Source organism: Cavia porcellus, unplaced genomic scaffold (genome assembly GCF_034190915.1).
Source record: "Cavia porcellus strain 051 isolate PalLab524CR breed Dunkin Hartley unplaced genomic scaffold, mCavPor4.1 scaffold_1, whole genome shotgun sequence".
NCBI lineage: Eukaryota > Metazoa > Chordata > Mammalia > Rodentia > Caviidae > Cavia > Cavia porcellus.
In genome coordinates this window covers 123,983,121-124,003,749 of record NW_026947484.1, presented here as the reverse complement: position 1 = coordinate 124,003,749, position 20,629 = coordinate 123,983,121, and the positions used below count along the sequence as shown (strand labels likewise).

At 37.4% G+C, this 20,629-nt stretch overlaps 1 protein-coding gene and 1 long non-coding RNA gene across 6 annotated transcripts in view; one reads left to right on the top strand and one right to left on the bottom strand.

The window, feature by feature from the left end:
* Positions 1–908: 908 nt before the first annotated feature.
* Positions 909–16,387, bottom strand: LOC134477344 (uncharacterized). Its single transcript, XR_010049337.1, has 2 exons — positions 15,831–16,387; positions 909–5,688 (listed from the first exon to the last, which is right to left on the bottom strand). It is a non-coding gene; the product is annotated as an uncharacterized LOC134477344 (long non-coding RNA).
* A 161-nt stretch (positions 16,388–16,548) lies between these two features.
* Positions 16,549–20,629, top strand: part of Col11a1 (collagen type XI alpha 1 chain) — a 201,995-nt gene continuing 197,914 nt past the window's right edge. For 3 of the 5 annotated variants that reach the window (XM_063255044.1, XM_063255037.1, XM_063255033.1), the window contains exon 1: positions 16,551–17,046. In XM_063255044.1, coding sequence (XP_063111114.1) covers positions 16,941–17,046 — 106 coding nt within the window. In that variant the 5' untranslated portion in view covers positions 16,551–16,940. Of the gene's footprint in view, positions 17,047–20,629 lie in introns of all 5 variants that reach the window. The other 2 variants (XR_010049335.1, XM_063255041.1) reach the window with 2 other exon arrangements.

The following is a 20,629-nucleotide window of genomic DNA, read 5'->3' as shown; positions in this document are numbered from 1 at the left end:
ATACATCTTTTTATTCATTCCACAGTTGATGGGCATTTGGGTTGTTTCCAAGATTTAGCTATTAAAAATCATGCTGCTATAAATATGGGTGCACATATATCACAGTGGTATGATGTTTTCAGTTCTTCTGGAAAAATACCCAGAAGGGGAATAGCTGAGTTGAATGAGACCTCTAATCCAAGTTTTTTGAGGAATATCTGTATTAATTTCCACAGTGCTTGCACAAGTCTGCACTCCTATTAACAGTGGAGAAGTGTTCCTTTTACCCCACAACCTTACCAGCATTTGTTATTGGTTGATTTCTTGAAAATAGCCATTCTTTCTATAGTGAGATAGCATTTCAATGTTGCTTTAATTTGTATTTCTCAAATGACTCGTGTTGAACATTTTTTTTTCATATATTTATTTACCATTTGTATTTCTTCATCTGAGAAATGTGTGTTGATTCAAATGCCTGATTTTGGATTGGGTCTTTGAATTTTGGGGAACCTGACAATTCTTTATATATTTTAAATATAAATCCTCTGCTGAGGTCCAGTTGGTTAAAATATTTTCCCATTCTGCGGGTTGTCTTTTCACTCTGTTGGTGGTTTGTTTGATTTGCAAAAATGTTTTAATAAGATTAGATTCCAGTGGTTGATTCTTTGAAGTATATCCTATGCAGTTTGGGTTTTGTTCATGAACTCTCTGCCTATCCCTGCATCTTCAACATTTCTAGCTACCTTGTCTTTTAGTACATTTAGTGTTTGTGTTTTAATATTTAGGTCTTGGACTTATTTTGACTTTGATCCAGTTGATACATCTAGAAAGGAGATATTGAAAATTATAGCACTCTATAAGAAGGAGACTGAAGTAGATATCAGAAAAAAGAAAACATATCCTTTGATCATGAATAAAAAGAGCCAACATTGTGAAAATGGCTTTATTCCCAAATTAGTTATACCGCTTTAATGCAATCCTAATTAATATACATTAGCACATCTCATAGGTCTAGAGCAAACATTCCTAAATTCATTTGGAAATAGAAAAGGCAGAATAGCAAAAGTAAAACTAGGCAACAAAGGCAAGGCAGGAGGTATCACAAGCCCTGACTTGAAATTACACTAGGAAGCTACTGTGATAAAATTAGCATGGTACTGGCAAATAAATAAAAATATCAAACAAAACAAACAAACACGCACTCCTGAGAATCAATGGAACAGATTAGAAGATGCAGAACCAAGTACAAAGACCTATTTTTGACAAGGGTCCAAACCGTGTTCACTGGAAGAAAGCAAGCCTCTTTGACAAATGGTGTTAAAAAACCGACTTTGCATTTGTCAAACACTAAAACTAGACATGTTTATTTATTCTTTTAAAGAACTAGCAGTTTGATTCATTGAATTTTTACAGTTGTTTAGTCTCAATTTTATTGATTTCTGCTTGGGACTATTTTGTTGTTATTTCTTGAATATCCTAAGATTTCTCATAAGATTATTAATTTGAGCCTGCTCTGTTTTTCTAAAGTGAGCACTGATTGTGATGAATTTTCCTCTTAGAACTGCTTTTGTAGTTTCCCAAATGTTTCATTGAGTTGTATAATTATTGTCATTAATGTCTAGAAAATGTTAAATTTCTGTTTTGATTAAGTCTATTGGTTATTTAAAAGTGAGTTGTTAATTTTCCAGGAAGTCTTCCGTTTTCCAAAATTCTATTTTGTTTGCAAAGCGACTGTATACTATGCATGGGATGATTTCAGTTTATTTAAATTTACTTAAGCTGAGTTTGTGGAATAGTATGTGATCTATTTTTGGAAAAACTACCACGTGTTGCTGAAAAAGATGTACACTCTGTTGTAGAGGAGTGGGATATTCTGTATTTATCTATTAAGTCCATATGTTCAGTAGTGTGGCTCAGCTGTGAAGTTTCTTTATTGGTTTTTTGTTTAGTTGATTTGTTTCTTTGAAGAAGTGGTGTGTTAAAATATCCTACTAGGATCATATTAATATTTATTTGACCTTTTAATTTCAACAATTTTTGTTTTATGAAGATAGTAGTATAATTATTATATATGTTTATTGTTATCACTTCTTGTAGGGTTGTTTCTTTAACTGTTACATAATGAACTTGTCTCTTCTAATCCATTTTAATTTGAAGTTTACCATATCTGATAATAGAACTGCTATACCTGCTGGGTTTTGGGGTCTGGTGCAAGGAATGTTGTTTTCCATCCTTTTATTTTTAGTTTTTGACTATCTTTTTGGACTAGATAAATTTTTTTAATCCAACGGATTGTTGAATTGTTTGCTGATCCAATTTGCCAAGCTGTGTCTTTTGATTAGAGTGTTGAGGCCACTGATATTGAGATATTACTAAGATGTGTTAGTTATTTTCTATCATTTTCTATTTTATCTGTTGACATATCATTTATTTTACTTTTCCTGGTGTTTTTGTTGTTTTTTTTTTAATCCATTGACCTAATTTCCTCTTTGTTTTTAGAGGTGTACAATCCATTGTCTGTTTCTTTTGACAATATTCTTGAGTATTTTCTGTAGGGCGGGCTTACTATTCATATCTTCTGAGCTGGCTGTTTTACTATTTTTCCATCTATTTTGAAGGATAGCTTTGCTGGGTCAGTTAAGTTGGGTTGAAAGTTACTTGGGAGCTGAAATACTTCACTCCAGCTCTTTGCCTTTGGGGTTTGTACTGAGAAGTCTGTAGTTATCCTAATTGGTTTACCTAGCAATGTTTTGTTTCACCTTAGTTACATTTAAATTTTTTTGATTTTTTGTGAGTATCTGTAAATTAATGAGGATATACCTTGATGCACTACTTTCATCATAACTATTTGGAATTCTGTTAGCACCAGTTATTTATATTTTAAATTTTTTTATATTTAGGAAATATTATTCTATATTTTCTGTAAGCATGTTGGTGAATCTATCTATAGAATCATCTAGATTTTCTCTAATTCCAATTAGCCTTGGATTCTTCTTCTTGTTTTCATATAATAGTTGCTGGATAATGTTCTCTTGTTCTTGTTTTCTTTTTCAATTCTTTATGAACTTTATTATGATTCACTATCTTGTCCTCAATATCAGACATTGTTTCACACTAACCATTTGTAGAATGTATTAATTCTGTAATTTTTTTATTTCAGGTATTTTTTCTGACCTATTTTGAGAATTCCATATCCTCATTGGATGTGTCTTTCAAAGTCTGAACTGTTTTGTTTAGCACATCCAGTTTTCTATTTACTTCTCTCAAGTTATAATAGGTATACTAATGGTAATTGCTGTAATTTTTGGTTCATTTCCTCTTTGAAGTCATCTATTTTTTTCATTCTTTCTGAGAACTTCGTAAATTTCTGCAATCTGGTATTTCTTTTCCCTCTGTAACTTGCTGGTCTGTCTCAGGGAAGCCTTGAAGCTTAGATCTTTTACTTCCTTATTTTCCCATTCTCCTTCTTTTATATTTATTTAATCTATCTATCTATCTATCTATCTATCTATCTATCTATCTATCTGTTATTTTTAATTATATGTATTTCCCTCCTTTTCCCTCCTCCCTTTTCTGGGTTGGGCTACTGCAGGCTGGGGATTAGAAATGTGAGAAGAGTATGTGGTTATATGGAACTTTTAGTAGGATGCTTCCTCCTCATGAATATTTTTCAGCTTTGTGTATTCAGTTCTATTATTTACTCCTTCCGTTATTTAGCTTAAGTGATTTCAATACTCCCTATGTGTGCCATAAGAATTGCTTCCATTTATAACAGTATCCACAGATTCAATCTTACAGAAATTTTATGATAGTCCTTGCAGTTTCTCTCATGCTCATTATCTATTCTCTAGACAAAGGAGAGAACCTAGACCCCTATTAAATCAGAGCCAATGAAAGCACAGATATACAAGGGTAACCACCTAACACTGCATGAAACAATAAAAGAACAGAACTCCTCTTTATTAAATGTCAAAAAATATACACAAAATTTAAACCAATAAGATACCTGCTGGGAAATCAACTTAGATTTTCCAATAATTCATGGTGTAATGATTCTCAAGTAGTTCTTTTTCCAGAGACTTTGAGTCCTCATACTTCCAATTACTCTTACGTTTTCCCTTACTGCAAACGTGGAACTAATGCAGACTCAGGACCTCCTTCTGTCAAGTAGCAAGCATTTTGCAGTTTGATATAGTCCAAATTCTAGGATTAAAAACTTGCTGCCCCATTTCCTGCACGTGATAGTCAGTGCAGCAGATAAATTGACAGGTATTAATAGGACCATCATGGTAAACTGTTTGAAAGGTATATTACAGAGGGTGTACAATGTCACACTTAGTTTTTAGGAGTATGCATCTATGGCAGTCTTCACACATGACAACAGCATGTTCCATACTTAAGTCTCACATTGAGCACATGTGCTTAGCTTCCCTTCCTTTTCAGCAGGTTACACTTGTCACCTCTCTTGTCTTCCATTTTTGTTAGGAGCTTTCTATTACATTATACAATGTGTATTTAGCAGGAAATTAACATCTCAAAGTAAAATATCAAACATATAAGGGTGTTTAGAATAAGTATCAACATTTTTGACATCATCTATTTACTTGCTTATACTATCTAATAAGTAACAGTAGAAATAATTTCCTAGGTGAACTACAATGAAAATAAAAGTAAAACTCTTTCAAAAATAATCTTTACTTCAATTATCATACCTATGGCAGTATTCACCCATGAAAACAGCATGTTCCATATACAAAGTTATATTGACAGTACATATATTCCTATGCAACTTATTCAACTTCAGCAGTTAACAGGTTATTTCATTTCAGTGGTGCCCATCAGAGCAAGTTGAGAAATACCATACCTCGAGCTCCTGCTTAAAGTCTCTTTTGAATGTTAGAACACAGTGCCAGTGTGAACTTCCAATCCTGAGTAACCTGATAGTAGTTCTTGAGTCTGTGTCATCAGTTCCTGCCTTTCACTAAGACTCGTTCTGATCTCCTCTCCAACTGCCAGTCTCCAGTGATTGTCTCTTCCTCATTAACTCCAGGATCCTGTCAGTATGATGCCACCAGAGGCCTGCTCTGGGACTGAAATTCAAACTCCCAGCCCTTTCCCAGAGTGTTTCTAGGCCTGTGACTGCACTGCATGGCTACGTCTTGGGGCACTTGTGATGCAGACCCCCACCACTTGTTACCATTCAGATCACTCAGGAATTGGAGACTCACATTCTTCCTGCTGTCTCCGATTGCGTAATATTGGAGTGAAAGTACTCCAAGACTAGGGAAGTTATTCACTGTGCCTCCTGGTAGACAGCCCACAAGCCTGTATCTGAAGCCGGCACAGAAGTTGTATTATTTAATCCCATTTTTCTTCTCTTCTGTCATTTCCCTCCTTGTTCCCATGTACCTTCCTCTCACTTCAGTTCATCTCCAAGCTACTGTTTGCTAGACACCTTGTCTTGGAGAAACTGAGCTGCTGGAAGTCTTTGCTCTGCCAACTTTTCCTCTCTCCTCTTTGTTTCTTGCTGATTTTTTCTGGGTCTCTCTGATATGGCTCTTCCTCTACTCAGCCATGTTGGATCTTCCAGTGGATCTTTCCTTAAGTTTCTATGATATGATTCTTCTCCATCAGCCATTTTGAGTCTCTTATTCCAGACTTTTGCCGTATCTGGGAACGTATTGTAGTCACGGGTTGTGAGGAGAACAACTAGAACCAGAACATGGAATTTATAATATTATTTTATGATGGTCACCCAGAGTTAACACAAGAAAGTGCAGGAAATCAAACCACAACACCAAAGACACAGAATATTCAGCCAAGGCCTGAATCCCTCAGCAATGTCCTGCATGAGTCCAGATGAAGACCCAGAGCTCATGACAATAACTCCCACAAGTCCAATGGGTGGTGTAGAGCCCACAAGCACTCACTTGTCTCTTTTTTGGATCTGTGCTGGGAAGGCCCAAAGGTCAATGGTAGAAGCTAGAAAGTCTATGCCAGTGTGAAGATGTGTTGATAGGTTGAGGATTCTATGCTGGAGCCGAGAAGTCACACTCACAATAAAGACCAGGGCTGTCCTGAAAAGCACCACAGCCATCCTCAGCGACACGGAGGCCTCAAGCTTCTGTGACTGTAAGCACAGTAGAGTATATGCCAGGAAGCCAGTGTGAAGAGTTCATCCTGGAGATTAAGCAACACACATCTTCCTCTCTGGAGCCAGTAAGCTATGTTCAATGTCGGGACCAGAGCTTCTCCAGGAGAACCAACGGCTTAAACAGCAACATGTATGAGAATCTACAATGCCTCAATACCCCTCTTCTCCTTCTCCATGTCTCTATTTATGCTGGCAACTTTGCTTAGGTGAAACATCTACGCTCAGCACCATAGTGCTGATTAATTAGGTGTTAAACTGACCACCAGTTTTAAATCCATAACAGAATGGGTCTGTTGTTTGACTGAGACTTCTACTGTCTCATGTGGAGGGGAAACAGTACAGAGCGAGTATCAAATTTATGGTGGCTGAGCCAAAGTATGAAGTCCATAGTGGTAGAGTTGGTCAAGGACCAGTCTGTGGGTCTGAGCATTCCTGAAATCACTATTTCTATAACATGTTTTTAAGAACTCATGAGACTATTTTTGTTGTTTCTAAAATATGAATGTTTTAACATGTGAAATAAAAAAATGTACGTTTTTCATATCTCCAAAATTTGAAATCTTAATGTGAATTCTTTGTTTCCTTCTTTTCATTCTTAATCAATTATCAATACTTCTCTACTGCTGGGGATTTAGCTCATTGGCATAATTGCCTGCCTGGCAAACACAAGGTCATGAGTTCGATCCCCAGTACAACAACAACAAAAAAGAATTCAAACTTCCTCTAAAAATTCATCTTCAGAATTATTGCTTCAGAAATAACAGGCAGCAGAGACTCAGGAACCAGTGATTATTGGTTGCTGAAATCTAAGTTCATCTAAACATAGTCACAAATTATACAGAATCCTTCTTGACATGAAATTGTGAATATGAAGATGAGATTTGGATTTGACAGAGTACTGACAGAATAGTTCTTTCTGAAGTGTTGAATTCTGATTTAAGATAAACATTCCAATATACTTCACTGAATGGAAACATCAAACTTACTCTTTATTTTCCTCATCTCAAAAGTGGAGCTCCAGAGACACTCCTCTCCTCTTATGCAGTTGGAGAGGAGGTTTTAATCACCTTGCCGGTAAGCAGAAGTTCAGTAGTACTGCCAGTACTATCTTAGTGTTGCAATCCATGCTTGGGTGTTAGAAACACAGGAATTCATATTCAGTGGCCAACACTTGTAAATACTGGGAACAAATCAATTTAAATGGCTCTTTGGTGTTTTAACACAGAATTAAATAATTAATGTAAATGTCAATAAAATCGTAATGCACTGAGGTGAGGGATTATCCAGTATAGACTATTTTTTTTTTGGTCTTGGTTGATACATAGTATTGAATGAAGTGGTCATTTAATCCTTAATATATCTTCTGCCTTAGTTTCATGTTTTGGGTTAGAAGTTTTTGCACAGATTTTATGACTTTGAAGATGTAGGCATGTACAAAAGACATAAAGATGATTATATTTCTTCTCTTTAATAGATTACACATTTTTTTCTTTTCCTTCTTGGAAAGTATATAATAGCTTAGTTGGTAATTTTTTGTTTTTGCAGAAGCACATAAATTAAAATGATTTTAAAATCCCAGGAAACAGTGAAACGTGAGGGATTGCTACTGGGATAAAGTTAATCACTACTTATCTTTAAAAAACAGGGTGCTTTTCTTTATAGAAACATATCCAATGATGTAACCCTTTAACTAAATTATAAATAATTTCAAGGCTCTAAACAGTTCTGACACTACTTTTATGACATTACTTTTCCCTATTTGAAAACTTACAATATTAAGTGTCATTCTTTTTCATAGTTAACATAAAGACACGTATTTTAAAACTACATCATTACAAGGTCAGAGTTAATAACAGAAGTAGAAATGTGCAAACACAAATGATTTTCACATATTTCATCTGTTTCGGTATTCCTATTTTGAACTCTGAATGTCCCAGATATGAACTTTAAAATTAAACTGGTAGAACTGCCACACTTCTACCTTTTGATGATTACATGAAGACTATCAAAATAAAAATGTATTTTAAATAAAAAGTAACATCATAGTGGTAAATGCACTGTTTTTTTTTTTTTAACAAAATACCAGGACTGGCAGAGAATAAAATATTAGCAGGGTGGGTTATTAAATATTGAGAATCTGAAAAACAAATTAAATTGAAGTTATCCAAGACAGATGTTTTAAAAATTAGATGTATTAGACTATTTAACAGTATTTATTAACTTTTAAACTTACATTTAGCATTTGCTTTGGAATATAGGACTATCACATTTAAAAACTGAAGTATTGTATGATTCAAAAATTTGCTTTGTGTGTGTTCAGATTTTGAGGTGCATGCATTTTCTTTCAGAATTAAATGAGTTGACTTAAATGGTAGACACACAAATTACGTGGTTGTCTTGGGATAATAAGTCAAGGATACTGCCAAATGGCATTGGTGTGGATCACCTTATGAAGGCATGACTGAGTGTAAAGAAGATCCTAATTATTTGGGAAAGTACAATAATGTATTTCTCATTATGTTGTTTTTTGTTATTTTTATGAAATAGTATGAAAAGAAACTGATTTGTATATAGTGATTTTCTACCAAAATTAAGTTTTTTAAATATACAAAATTACTGTGAGCAAATTCTTAGGAGTACATAGTTCCTTTTTAGAAACTAATAATCTTACCTTTCTCAAACTTTTTTTTTTTTTTTTTAACTAAGAAAGACCAGTGTGAATCACTACAATACTACTTAAGTGAGAGCTGGAACATCACACACAGTAAGACAACATTGCTCTCTATTAGGATGGAGGTATTTATCTTTACTAAGGCATATGGTTCACTAAACTGTTTAAAACCTATATTCTACCTCCTCTATGTAAGAAGTCATTTTATATTTTTGATTACATGAAGACTACCAACATGAAAATGTATTTTTAAATAAAAAGTAAAACCATAGTGGTAAATGCACTTTGTTTTTTAACAAAATGACTTTTAAACTAAATATTGGTTGTATTGCAATCATTTTTATTCATATATGGTTTCCTAATCTTTATAGGTTAGATTGTGAAAACTTCTGAAGTACTGGTTATTATTCTAAAGACCTCCCAAGAACTTACAAATGCCAAACCTACTCAACGTAACAACAGAAAAAGATACAAGGAACAGAAATCTCTTGAGCAACTATACCCATTTCCTGGGGGAGGGGGTAATTTTATTTTGAGTTATTCTATTCTCTCTTTTTCCCTTCTACTTTCCTTTGGAAAGTTACGCAAAGGGATCCTTATAACTTACTGTAAATAGAGCTAACTAAAGAGTATTTTAGAGCAATATGTACAATGTAGCAGTCTATATACCTTGTTAGTGCAAGGTTCATTTAAATTTGATTTCACATTAGCTCTTTTTAAACAGGAGAAATAGTCGCTCTCAACTTGACTTACTTAATATCCTAAAATAAGTAAATTTTCAATTGAAATTCTGTTTAATCATGGAAATTTCCCCAAATTCTGTAAATTATTTCCGAGTAAAATTGAAAATAGCCAGTTTTCATTATGTAATTTTTATGAGCTGTGTTAGACTACAGAAATAAACCTCTTTTATCTCTACCCTGACTTTCTATAGTATTATGGTCTGTCTGTGAAACCAGAGGAATAACACTATTAAAAAATAATTTCTATTACTCATGTCATGAAAAAATCTATACATTAAATGTAAAACTGTTTAGTTATTTCTCCATTAAAATATTTGACCTGAAGTTCACAAAAGGGCAAGAAAGGAAAGCCATTAAGGACAGTAAAAAAAAGTTTAAATTCAAAAGCAAATTTCTGTTAAGTATTTTGGTGAGTGCTGGAATCTTTTCCTTAATAATTTCTTGTTCAACAAGTTAAATTTTATACTGTGATTTACTTATAAAAAAGTGGAGAAAATGTCTAATTAATATCTATGAATGATCTATTAATAATAAATAGGACAAAATAGGATAGGATAAAAATAGGATAAAATGCCAGCATATGAAAATGGGAATGCCAATTAATTTAAAAGATGCTTTATCTTACTATCTAATCTTCTTTCACTAAATTTTATCATAATAATTTAAGAATCATTAAACAGCCCTCTCTTTGATCCTTTGATACCATCTATATTAGGGGTATCCAGCTATCGGAACATGTCTTTGATTTGCCTTTGCTTCCTTGAAGTCTCAATATTTGAAACTCTGGTTCTCTATCTGGGTCTCCTTAAAGATTCATGAAGATATTAAGGGGGACATATAAGCTTTTTCACAATAGTTAACAAAACTCATGAATTCTGAAGATTGTTTGAAACAGTTAAATTTTCAAATTATAAAATTATTATCTCGACTTCCGGGAGAACATGGCAGATAGATAGCAGCAGCTTTGGAGGCTCTCTGAGAAACCTCACTTAAAGTCCAGGAATAGTGCCGGGGGAGAAGTCCTAAGCAAGGGGAGATATACTTTGCCAACCCAGGAAAGAACTAAACTAAACTGGAAACGCAATTCTGGTGATATAACAGGAACAGATAAGGTCTCATCACGGAAGCTGTAGCCCGCGCCACTGGAAGCCTCAATTTGAATCTCCTGCAGCCACTTCTGCGTTGCAGTTGGCATGGCAAGGAGAGAGGTACGAAAGCTCTGAGAGTGGGAAGTGGTGAATGGAGTTGAGAGCAGGACTGGCCAGGAGCCCTGCATCGACCTGCGGTGAATGAGTGGACTGGGGACCCTTCCACAGAGTAGGAGGTTTCAGCAAAGGACATACTGGGACCGGGCAGAGTAGCTGGAACATGATGCTGCAGTGACTTCAGTCACATATTCCCCTCTCAAGCAGGATTTGTGGGGAGTGCCTGGTTTGGGTGACACCGCTGACTAAGACCCAGTAAGCTAGCCCAAACCAGGTTGCAGTGCCTGGAGGTGCACCCTAGCAGCAAAGCCTTTGGTAGGTTGACCTGGAGGGGCAGGCCCAGCATAGGCTGCCCAGGTCTGTGTCTCCCTAGTACACTGCAGTGGGCGGGAACATCTAGCCTGTGCAATTCAACAAACTGTAACCGACAAAGAAAGAAACTGGGCCTCCTATACATGCTTATATAAAAGGAACACAAAATATGGGAAGAGGGAGCAACAAGAAAGGGTCCTCGGCCCCCAATCCTGAGAAACATGCAATATCAGACACAACACCAATTCATAAAGCACTATCTCCAGAGCCTCATAGACGAGTTCAGGAATGAAGTTATTAACAACCTGAAGCAAGATATAAGTAGAATAGTTAGAGAAATGCTAAGCAATGCCCAAGAAAAAACAGATGGTGGAATGGAAGAACAGAAAAAAGGGGAGAATTGTTTGTTGGAGAAAATAGAGAAAACATAGAATAAGTGAAACAGGTTCAAAGAGATTACCAGGAAACTAAAAACTCTATTGAAAACTGGCATAACAGCTGGAAAGAAACTAAGGATAGATTATCTGAACTGGAGGGCAGATTTGTAATATGGGAGCATGAAATGAAAAACTTCTTAAAAATAACAAAAAAACAAACAGCAACAATACAAAGGCTAGAAGATGGTAAGAGGATCTATAACTTAAGAATTAAGAACATAAAAGAAGAAGTAGGGATACAAACAAATGGACTACAAAAGCTACTCACAGAAACAATCCAAGAGAATTTCCCTAATTTAGCAAATGGTACAGATACTCAGATGTAGGAGGCATACAGGACCCCAGCCACCTACAACCCAAACAGAGCTACACCCAGGCATATAATAATCAAAATTCCAGAAATCCAATATAAGAACAGAATATTAAAAGCTGTCAGAGACAAGAAACAGATCACTTACAAGGAACACCCATCAGAATTACAGCAGACTTCTTAGCATAAACCATCAAATCATGAAGAGCGTGGGGGGAAATAATTCAAACTTTGAAAGATACCTTGGGTGAAGATTGATATATCCTGCACAACTGTCCCTAGAAATTGATGGAAAAGCAAGGTGCTTCCAGGATAAAGAGGAACTAGGGGAATCTGCAACCACCAATTCAACTCTACAGAGAATACCGCAGGATATTCTAAAAAAGGAAAATACCAAGATTCCAGAAATAGTGGCAGAGAGGCCACAATGAATGGAGCAGAAAGTGAAATGAAGAAGACAAACTGACAACCAATGACAGAAAAAGAGCTCAACAGAAATGAGCCAGAGATCAGATGGTAGGAACAGCTATTTTGGAGAAAACAAGACATCATAAGAGCTAGTGCTGATTTAGTATCATCTTGTTTTGAAGTCCCATCAAACTTGTATTCTTCATCTCCATTGGTCTTAAAAGGTTGTATCTTATTGGGTTTTATTATATATGATAATATAAGCAAAAACTTTTATAGATAAGGAAATTATACAGAAACCACTGTTCATTTTCTGTTAATTGGTTCTAAATACCCTGTAATAACGTCATTCTCTTGAATGGTTTTATAGTGTCTTGATATGTTTGGTGCTACAGTATATGAAGTTATACTCAAAAATTTCAAGGAAAGAGACACTATGGTAACTATTTTTATGTCAGGATATCTTGTGGTGAAACACTATTTTGCTTAAATGGTTATGTTTTGACCTGCGCTGTTCTGTTGTTATGCCCTCTTTTATCTCAATCCCCTTTTTAAAAATTATTTATTTTTATCTTTTTAATTAAGGGAAAAGTAAAAAATAGTAGGATACATTATAGTAACCTACTTTGATTTCCTATAGCAACCTACTTTGATTTCCTATTAACCTGACTTGAAATCCTGTACTGCCCTCACCATCTTTTTTTTTTTTTTTGTCTTTTTCCTTTTTATCGGTACCAGGGATCAAACTCATGACTGCCTGCTTGCCTGGCAGGTGCTTATGCCACTGAGCTAGATCCCCAGCCCCTACCATCTTGTTTTGACTGATTTTCCCCTATTCTGCTTTGCTTGATAGTACCAAGTTTGAAAGTATAGGCAACAACTCTGAAGACAATAAGATTCATTATGACGCCCAATCTGGTTGACTATTATTTTCTTTTAAAGTCCTGTAATGTCTCCAATGCTTTGATTTTATTCTTTACTGTTTTGTTCAATTTTATTATAACTGGTAATTCTTAAAATAGCAAAAGGCAGTGTGGCAACTATTGTTGATCACCTTGTATTTTGTTTTTATATTATCTATTATGTACATCCTTTTGATTTGACTGACTGTTCTGATACGTCGCATTTGGTTTTACTCTCTTCAAAAGAAGTAATAAGAACTGTGGGAGTAATAAAACCCAAAATGTGTAATTGTCATTGTACAAAAGAAAAGAAAGTGCTCTAAAGGTTATAACTGCATATATGTTTAAAAGATACATAACCATATTACTGAGTTTTTTGGATCACTGAACAAAACTGTTTGCACTCTCACTGTTTGAAAGTCCACTTTATAAGCTTTAATTTTGTAACGAACAACTCTTTTTAAGATGAGAATATGTCATCTATTAACTAGTGATTTCTTACTGGTTTTTTTTTGAATTTTGTATTACTTGTACCCTTTCTCTGTTTTTCTCTTTTTCTCCTTAAATAAAAAAAATATTATCTCAGTTCTGTGACAACGTTATGTGTACAAATGGTTAAAGTATTACTATAAAGCAAATGATTAATTTTTAGTCTATTTTTCATCTGGTTTTTGCAAGATTTGCAAATCAAAAGTAATTCTATAAAGCAGAATAAATAACTTCAGATTGTGTTTTTAAAGTGATGAATATGTATCACTAACTAGTGATACTAGTGTCTCAAACTAAAGACTTGTGTCAAGGAAACTGTCATATTCTCTTGTTTTAACTTGTGTATAACAAAGACTGGTTGAAATGTGGCCTCAGAAACAACTCTACTGGAAGTTCCCCAGTATAAAGGTGAGTATAGTTGAAGCTGCTTTTTTTCTGGGTTTACTCTCAGCCGTTTGTTGCTTAGTACTATTGTTTCTTTAGCTCAGCTGTAGATCTGTGAGTTTCTAGGAGACTAGATCTGGCTGCCAGCTACAGGCAAGAGATGTTAGACATAATTATACCTCATCATGAATATACTGTTTCCTTCCAGAGACATTAATTCAGATGCAGTTTATCCCTAGTTGGGCAATGGCCAGAGGAATTCAAACCACAGAGTACAGAAAGTATAAGGTAGTAACAACTCTATTCACCCACTATGCTTTACCTGAAAGGACCCTTTCACAAGGAGTAAGGAGGTCTGAGATGTGACCAGAAAGTACTGCCTGCTTGGTTGACTGGATCATTTCTCACCTTCTAGAACAGTTTCAGGCCATGAAACTCTTAAAAAAATCAAGAGAGCTATTAAGATACAGTTTGAAACACCATCTCTTCAGGTTGCTGCAAGCACTGTAACTCTTAACTATTGAATTGATTTAACATTCTGGCAACCTCACAAATATTTATTTCAAAAGTTGCATTCATTTCACATGCTACGTTTAAAAGATCTAAAAATTTCCGTGTATGTATGTAATTGGACAAAAATGTCAGGTTTTGTGTGAAAACCACAAATATGTACAAATTTTCTATTTGTGAAGGATAATGAAGGTGGTAAAGTAGGTAACGGTTTTCCTGCAAGGTTCTTAATTTGTAACTCTACATTTCGGGTTCAAATGAAATATGTTAAAGTCATTTTACTGAACCATGTTAGCAATCTAAATTTGTAATCTGAAGAGCTAGTTGGCCATATTTCTCTACAGGTGATATAAAACATCCCAAGCATCCTGGAAACACCATTAGAGGTAGTAAGTAGTATTTTTGACCTGTGATCTAAAAGATAAACTTGATGAGGGGTGGTTCTTCCTTACAGAAAGTGACTTTGATATGGAAGGTATTTCTAGTTGTTTCCCTCATTTGGTATACCTCTATCCTTGTGGTTGAACAATTCCATAGTAGGACACATTTTAGTCTCTGATTGCCTTTCTTCCAATTTTTTTTTTTTTTTTTTTTTTTTTTGTCTTTTTCCTTTTTATCGGTACTGGGGATCGAATCACGACTGCCTGCTTGCAAGCCAGGCACTTATGCTGCTGAGCTAAATCCCCATCCCCTTTTCTTCCAATTTTTAAGCCTTATGAAGATGAGATGTGGTATCTTGTATGTGGATCATGAGGAATATTTTGAAATGACTAACAGAGAATTGGCTTCCTAAAGATTAGTGGCCAATAAAGAAGTGAAAATATATACCTGATGAAAATACACTTCAAGCATTTAAATGTCTTAAATACACAAAAAAGGGCCTGGCCAAGGACAACTTGCCTTTGGTGTGTGTGTGTGTGTGTGTGTGGCCATTAATTCAGTCAACACACCCCTATGGAGTAGTTAACATATGACGGAAACCTATTGGACACTGTTCCAGAAACTCTGAGACAAATACCTTAGAACATATTAAGAACAAACAGGATCAGTTAGTAAGACGGAACAGTTTAAATGTGGAAAAAATGATCAGGCACTCTAAATACCAGGTGTAAAAGCATTAGTTTGAGGATGGGGTAAGCAGACAGAATTTCGAAATTTGCCCCTCTTCAAGTTCACTGACCACGTTTCCAGCTCCTGAGGCCACCGAGGCCTTGCTAGGAGCCACTTGGACAATTCTGTTAGTTGCTTTCCTTTCCTGTTCTCCTTCCTCTGCCACCCTCATCCGGGATCAGGACTGAAAATCATCTGGAAAATTAAATTACTCACCCCTTAATGTCAGCTTTCATAAATTTCTTTCTCCGCCTCCCTCAGAGTACAGTTCAGCTCTTTGAGAGCAAGCCCCTGAATGAACTCAGGGCAGAGTTTTAACTTTAAGAGGGAAACCTGTCAGGTTCAGCCTGCCCACGACTTCACCTACTAGCTCATGGGCTCTGACCTCTAGGGTCCCTCCGCGCCACCTCTGTTCTTTTCTTATTTGCAGGCTAAAGAAAATAATTTTTTTTTGGGGGGGGGGGGAGGAAGGCAGCTGACGGAGTCCGCCGGCTCCACGTCCGCCCCGCGCAGAGGCAAGCCGCGCCGGGAAGGCTGCGCCCCCCGGACTCCAGCGGTGCGGCCGAGCGGCGCCGGCGTCCTCCCCTCCCCCTCGCTCCAGCGCGAAGCCTGCGGCCGGCGCGAGCGGCCGAGCGCAGTGTTCCCTGAACACAGAGCTCCTTGAGAACTCCGTGCGCTCCGGGCTCTCTGCCTCTCCTTTCATTCCCGAAGCGCGGAGCCAAGCACGCGTCCCGCGCGCCGCCTCCCACCGCTTCTCGGGGGCTGGGGCCGCGGCGGGCGGGCGGGGAGCAGTGGGGTCCGGGGTGGGGGGCGGGGGCTGGGCCTGCGGACGCGCAGCTCGGGGCGGGGGCGAGGGGCGGGCCGGGCCGCGCCGGCGCCTGATTGGCCGGGACCCTCGGCCTCTGCCCGTCAGTCTCCCGGGCCGGGCGGGCAGGGGCGGGGGCGGCGCGCGGCCGTGGGCGGAGGAGGGGGCTGCGGGCCGCTCGTCCGGCCCACTGACGGCATGAAGCCTTTAGGGGTACGCAGTGCTCGCAGCTTTTTGGTGGAAGCCCCTCAGCTGCCTTCAGTCTGAAGGCTGGGCCCGGCAGAGGACGGATCGGAGGGTCCCGCTCGCGGGGCAGGCAGAGAGGGAGAGGAGGGGGCGAGGGACAGACAGGAAGGAAGCGAACCATCACATTGAAAAGAAAAAGCCCTTTGACGTTTTACCTCCTCTCCCTCCCCAAATGACTGAGTAGCGCACGGCGGCGACACCTGGGAAGGCACGAAGTTGGTCTGCGTTCCCAATTGCTTGGTTTGAGTTCGCAGTGGTGAGCGCTGGGCTCGGAGATGGAGCCGTGGTCCTCTAGGTGGAAAACGAAACGGTGGCTGTGGGATTTCACCGTAACAACCCTCGCATTGACTTTGCTCTTCCAAGCTAGAGAGGTCAGAGGAGGTAAGAAAAAAATAAAGAATTTGGGGAGGTGGGAGATTGCCGTCGGTCTTTCTCCTTTCTGCGCCCCTCCCCCTCCCACTTTATCCCCCCCCCCCATTCTTTTAAATAAAATCCAGATTGTAGCTGCCACCAGGTTGGAGGTGGAAACTGGAGAGGGAGACAGAGATGGATGTAGGCGGGACAATAATGGTAGAGGAGGTAGATAGTAGGAAGAAAGATCTGTCAGCACAGGCTTGCTGAAAATGCCCTTCCCCACTTTTCAGTCTCTTTAAGAAAAAAAGAAAGAAAATAAGAAAAAAAAAATACTACCTTGAACAGAAAGGCAGTTGCACAGATCTTTTGTTTGAGGAACCGTTCTTAGTCTGCCTTTTAACAAATCTTTGGGTTTCTTGAGGTTCTAACTGGTGGGGATATCTTTTTAAGGGTGAACTGAGGAGAAAATATAGAGAAAGGGTATAAAATGAACCTTGATAAAGTTCTTTGTCTGCAACGAAGTGAGAAACAGGCTGTTTTGCTTTTCTGGGATATAAGAGAAACCAAGGGGGTGAATCTAGAAAATTGAGTGTACTGTGTGTGTGTGTGTGTGTGTGTGTGTGTGTGTGGCATTTTGAAGTGATTTTCGGTAGAACACATTTCACAGATTATAAAGAATGAATTCAAGATAGGGGAAACAGTTTTTGCCCGAGTTTCAGCCTCTCCTCTCTAGACACCTCCACACACACAAACACTTCTTCTTGCAGGTTGGACGTGCAGTTCTCTTGGAGAATGATGAAAGTCGCCAAGCAAATGGGGTGGGGGCGGAGGAGTAGGGGTTAGGGAAGGGGAGGGGGCGTGGGATGGGAGGAGAGAGGTAAGGAAAGTTCCTACGTGGCACCACCAAATATTCAATGACCAGACCTGCTCGGAAGACTGCAGCCCTGTCAGTACCCAAGGAGGGAGAGCGACTTCACTCCTCCCCTCTCCTCCTCCCTCGCGGGCCCCCGCCCTTCCTCCAAAAGGCATCTGGCGGAGCGGTCCGTTAGGTGCTGCAGACTCGGCTGGCAGGCGAAAGCCTTGGAATCTGGGAGCCCAAGCAATTTAGGGTAGAAAGCAAGCTTTGTCAGGAGTGCAGAGAGAAGCTGGGAACAGAAAGGAAGCTGGAGGGCAGTGAAGGGAGAGGAAAAGAAGAAGAAAAGTCAACCCCAGGCCCTCAGGCTTTGGCAGAAACCCGTGTCTGGCCCGGAGTCTGGATGCCAGGTTCTGAGTTTTCCCTAATGACAGCGGTCCCTGAGGCCAACTCTGCCACTAGGTCTGACCCCTTTGGATTTCATCTTGCAGAAAAGCAGGCAACTCTAGATTTTTCCCTGTGATATTACTTGGTGGATACAGTACTCATTAGGACTATATTTGAATTTTGAAATGAGTTATTTTAATTATGTTGAAACACCCTTTTCTACATCTCCAAGGATAAATGAGAGTCTTTTAAAGTAGAAAACACTGAAAAAAAATTGCATTTTCTTTTTGGTACCTGGTCTCCAAATGGATGGGTCAATTCTGTCAGCAAGTCTGCCCTCTGCTGGTGTGGAATATTAACTGGAATTCAAGCTTCTGCAAGAGTAGATGCGGCCTCTTAAAGTCGCTCTAACCACAGTAACAGCAGAAAAGGACAGCTTGTTGATAAAGGGAAGATGGACATACTAATTGTTTTTGAGAATGTGTCACCCACGTAAACATGCATAGTATAGCAGCAGCTCTGTAAAAGAAATAGAAATTCTTCATTGAAAACATAAGTTCACGGGACACTATCCATGTACATTCACTGAATGGTTTATTCAACTGAAGATACTTGGTTTTTTTCTTTATTTGCCATTTTGCTAAAGTTATGAAAATCAAAAAATCAAACTTATGCATCTCGGTGCATAATTTTCTATTTTCAATCTGATACACTTTGAGACAAACAACTCAGTACCACATCAAATAAATGGTAGAAAATAATTGCTCTTGGACAAAGCCAAGAAATGTGATAAATGGCAAAGTTATAAGGATCAGAAGTTGCTAGGTATCTGCCTGTCATTTGTGGTGAAATGTCTTGAAAATTGATGTACTTTAGATATTCATATTGTGAGGTTTTGTCATTTGTTTTTTCAAGTTGCTTGGTGCTAATACTGCCTGGTATGAGGCTGCATGTTTACTTAAACCTGTTCTTGTGGTTATTCTTGCCACCTAATTACTGTCAAAAAAGGAAATAATACTGCATTAATGCCTAAGAGGGAAATACTGGCTTCAAAGGCTGAATTATCAGATAGGGTAAAATAAACTTAGTATCCAGTTCTAAAACTAGCCTTTATATTTGTTGAAGGAATGAGTAAGATTTTGTACAAGTTTCCAAATAAAGGTGTTATATTACAGCATCATAGTATGACAGTGATTTCTCTGAAGTGCAATGATATGGTTCAGTTGCTAAACTCAAAGATAATTTAAAACACAGCCTAGTTTCATATAAAATCAAAACAGTAAAGACTTTAGTGTTTTGCATCATAATAAAGTTAGACACAAGTTTCTTGGAAGAGAATGGATTAAAGAAATTGATTTCACATGGAGTCATTATTTTACTTTGAAAATTCAAACTAAGGAATCATTAATGTACTTATTAGAAAATTTCAGTATCTACTATGATTTAGTGTTAAAGGCTAGATAGTATTTTAATAGATAACCATATAGTTTTAATTAAGTACTTCATGGAATATTTTGTGTGTGTGTGTGTGTGTGTGTGTGTGCATTTATTGTGGGTAAAACCTGGAATTAGTGATTGCACTATGACATTTTCAACATACATAGTTTCCTGTAAAAATTTCAAGTAATAATTTAAGTAGGAGCTGACTATAATTGAATACCAAGAAAGATAAGTTCTAATTAAATTTTTTAAAAATTAAAATAGTATTGGGCTTTTGGCAGTTAAAGGAACACTAAATTGCACAATGTTGAGACTTTGTAGAAGAGTTTTCAGAGTTCGTCAGAAATTGCTAGTTAAACCTGAAGAATTGTTATTTTGAGTGCCCGGGATCTGCAGGTGAAATGGTACTGATTTCCAGAATGTGTGCTCATCTGATCTTGCAAAGAGATCAAATTTTTCCTTTGATTACTTAATTAGAAATCAGATAAAAGATCTCCTGTACTTCTGGCAACAAGCACAATCTCTGGTGGGATTATTAATATTGTATCTTCATTTTTTTAAATTTAAATTTGCCTAAATTTGTAAAAGGGAATCAGTAAAGCATAAGAAATATCCAATAAAACATCCAGATAATCTTGGTTCAGGTTGTATGTATATATTCAATAAATAACAAATACTTTCATCTAATTATTCATTTCAGAATTAAATTTATTAACATCTTAAAGTGTCAGTTTGCTTCGTAATTTACACTTAACTGAGGGATTATTTATGAAAGTTACTCCTCAAGAGTAGTTTAAAATTAAATTTTGAAACATTAAAATAAGAAATGTATACACTGCGATTGCTTTGCTTACAAGTTAATTTTAAAGATTCTTTATTTCTTTTCATTTGTGATGAAAATGTAAGCATCTCATTGTTCAATTTAAATCA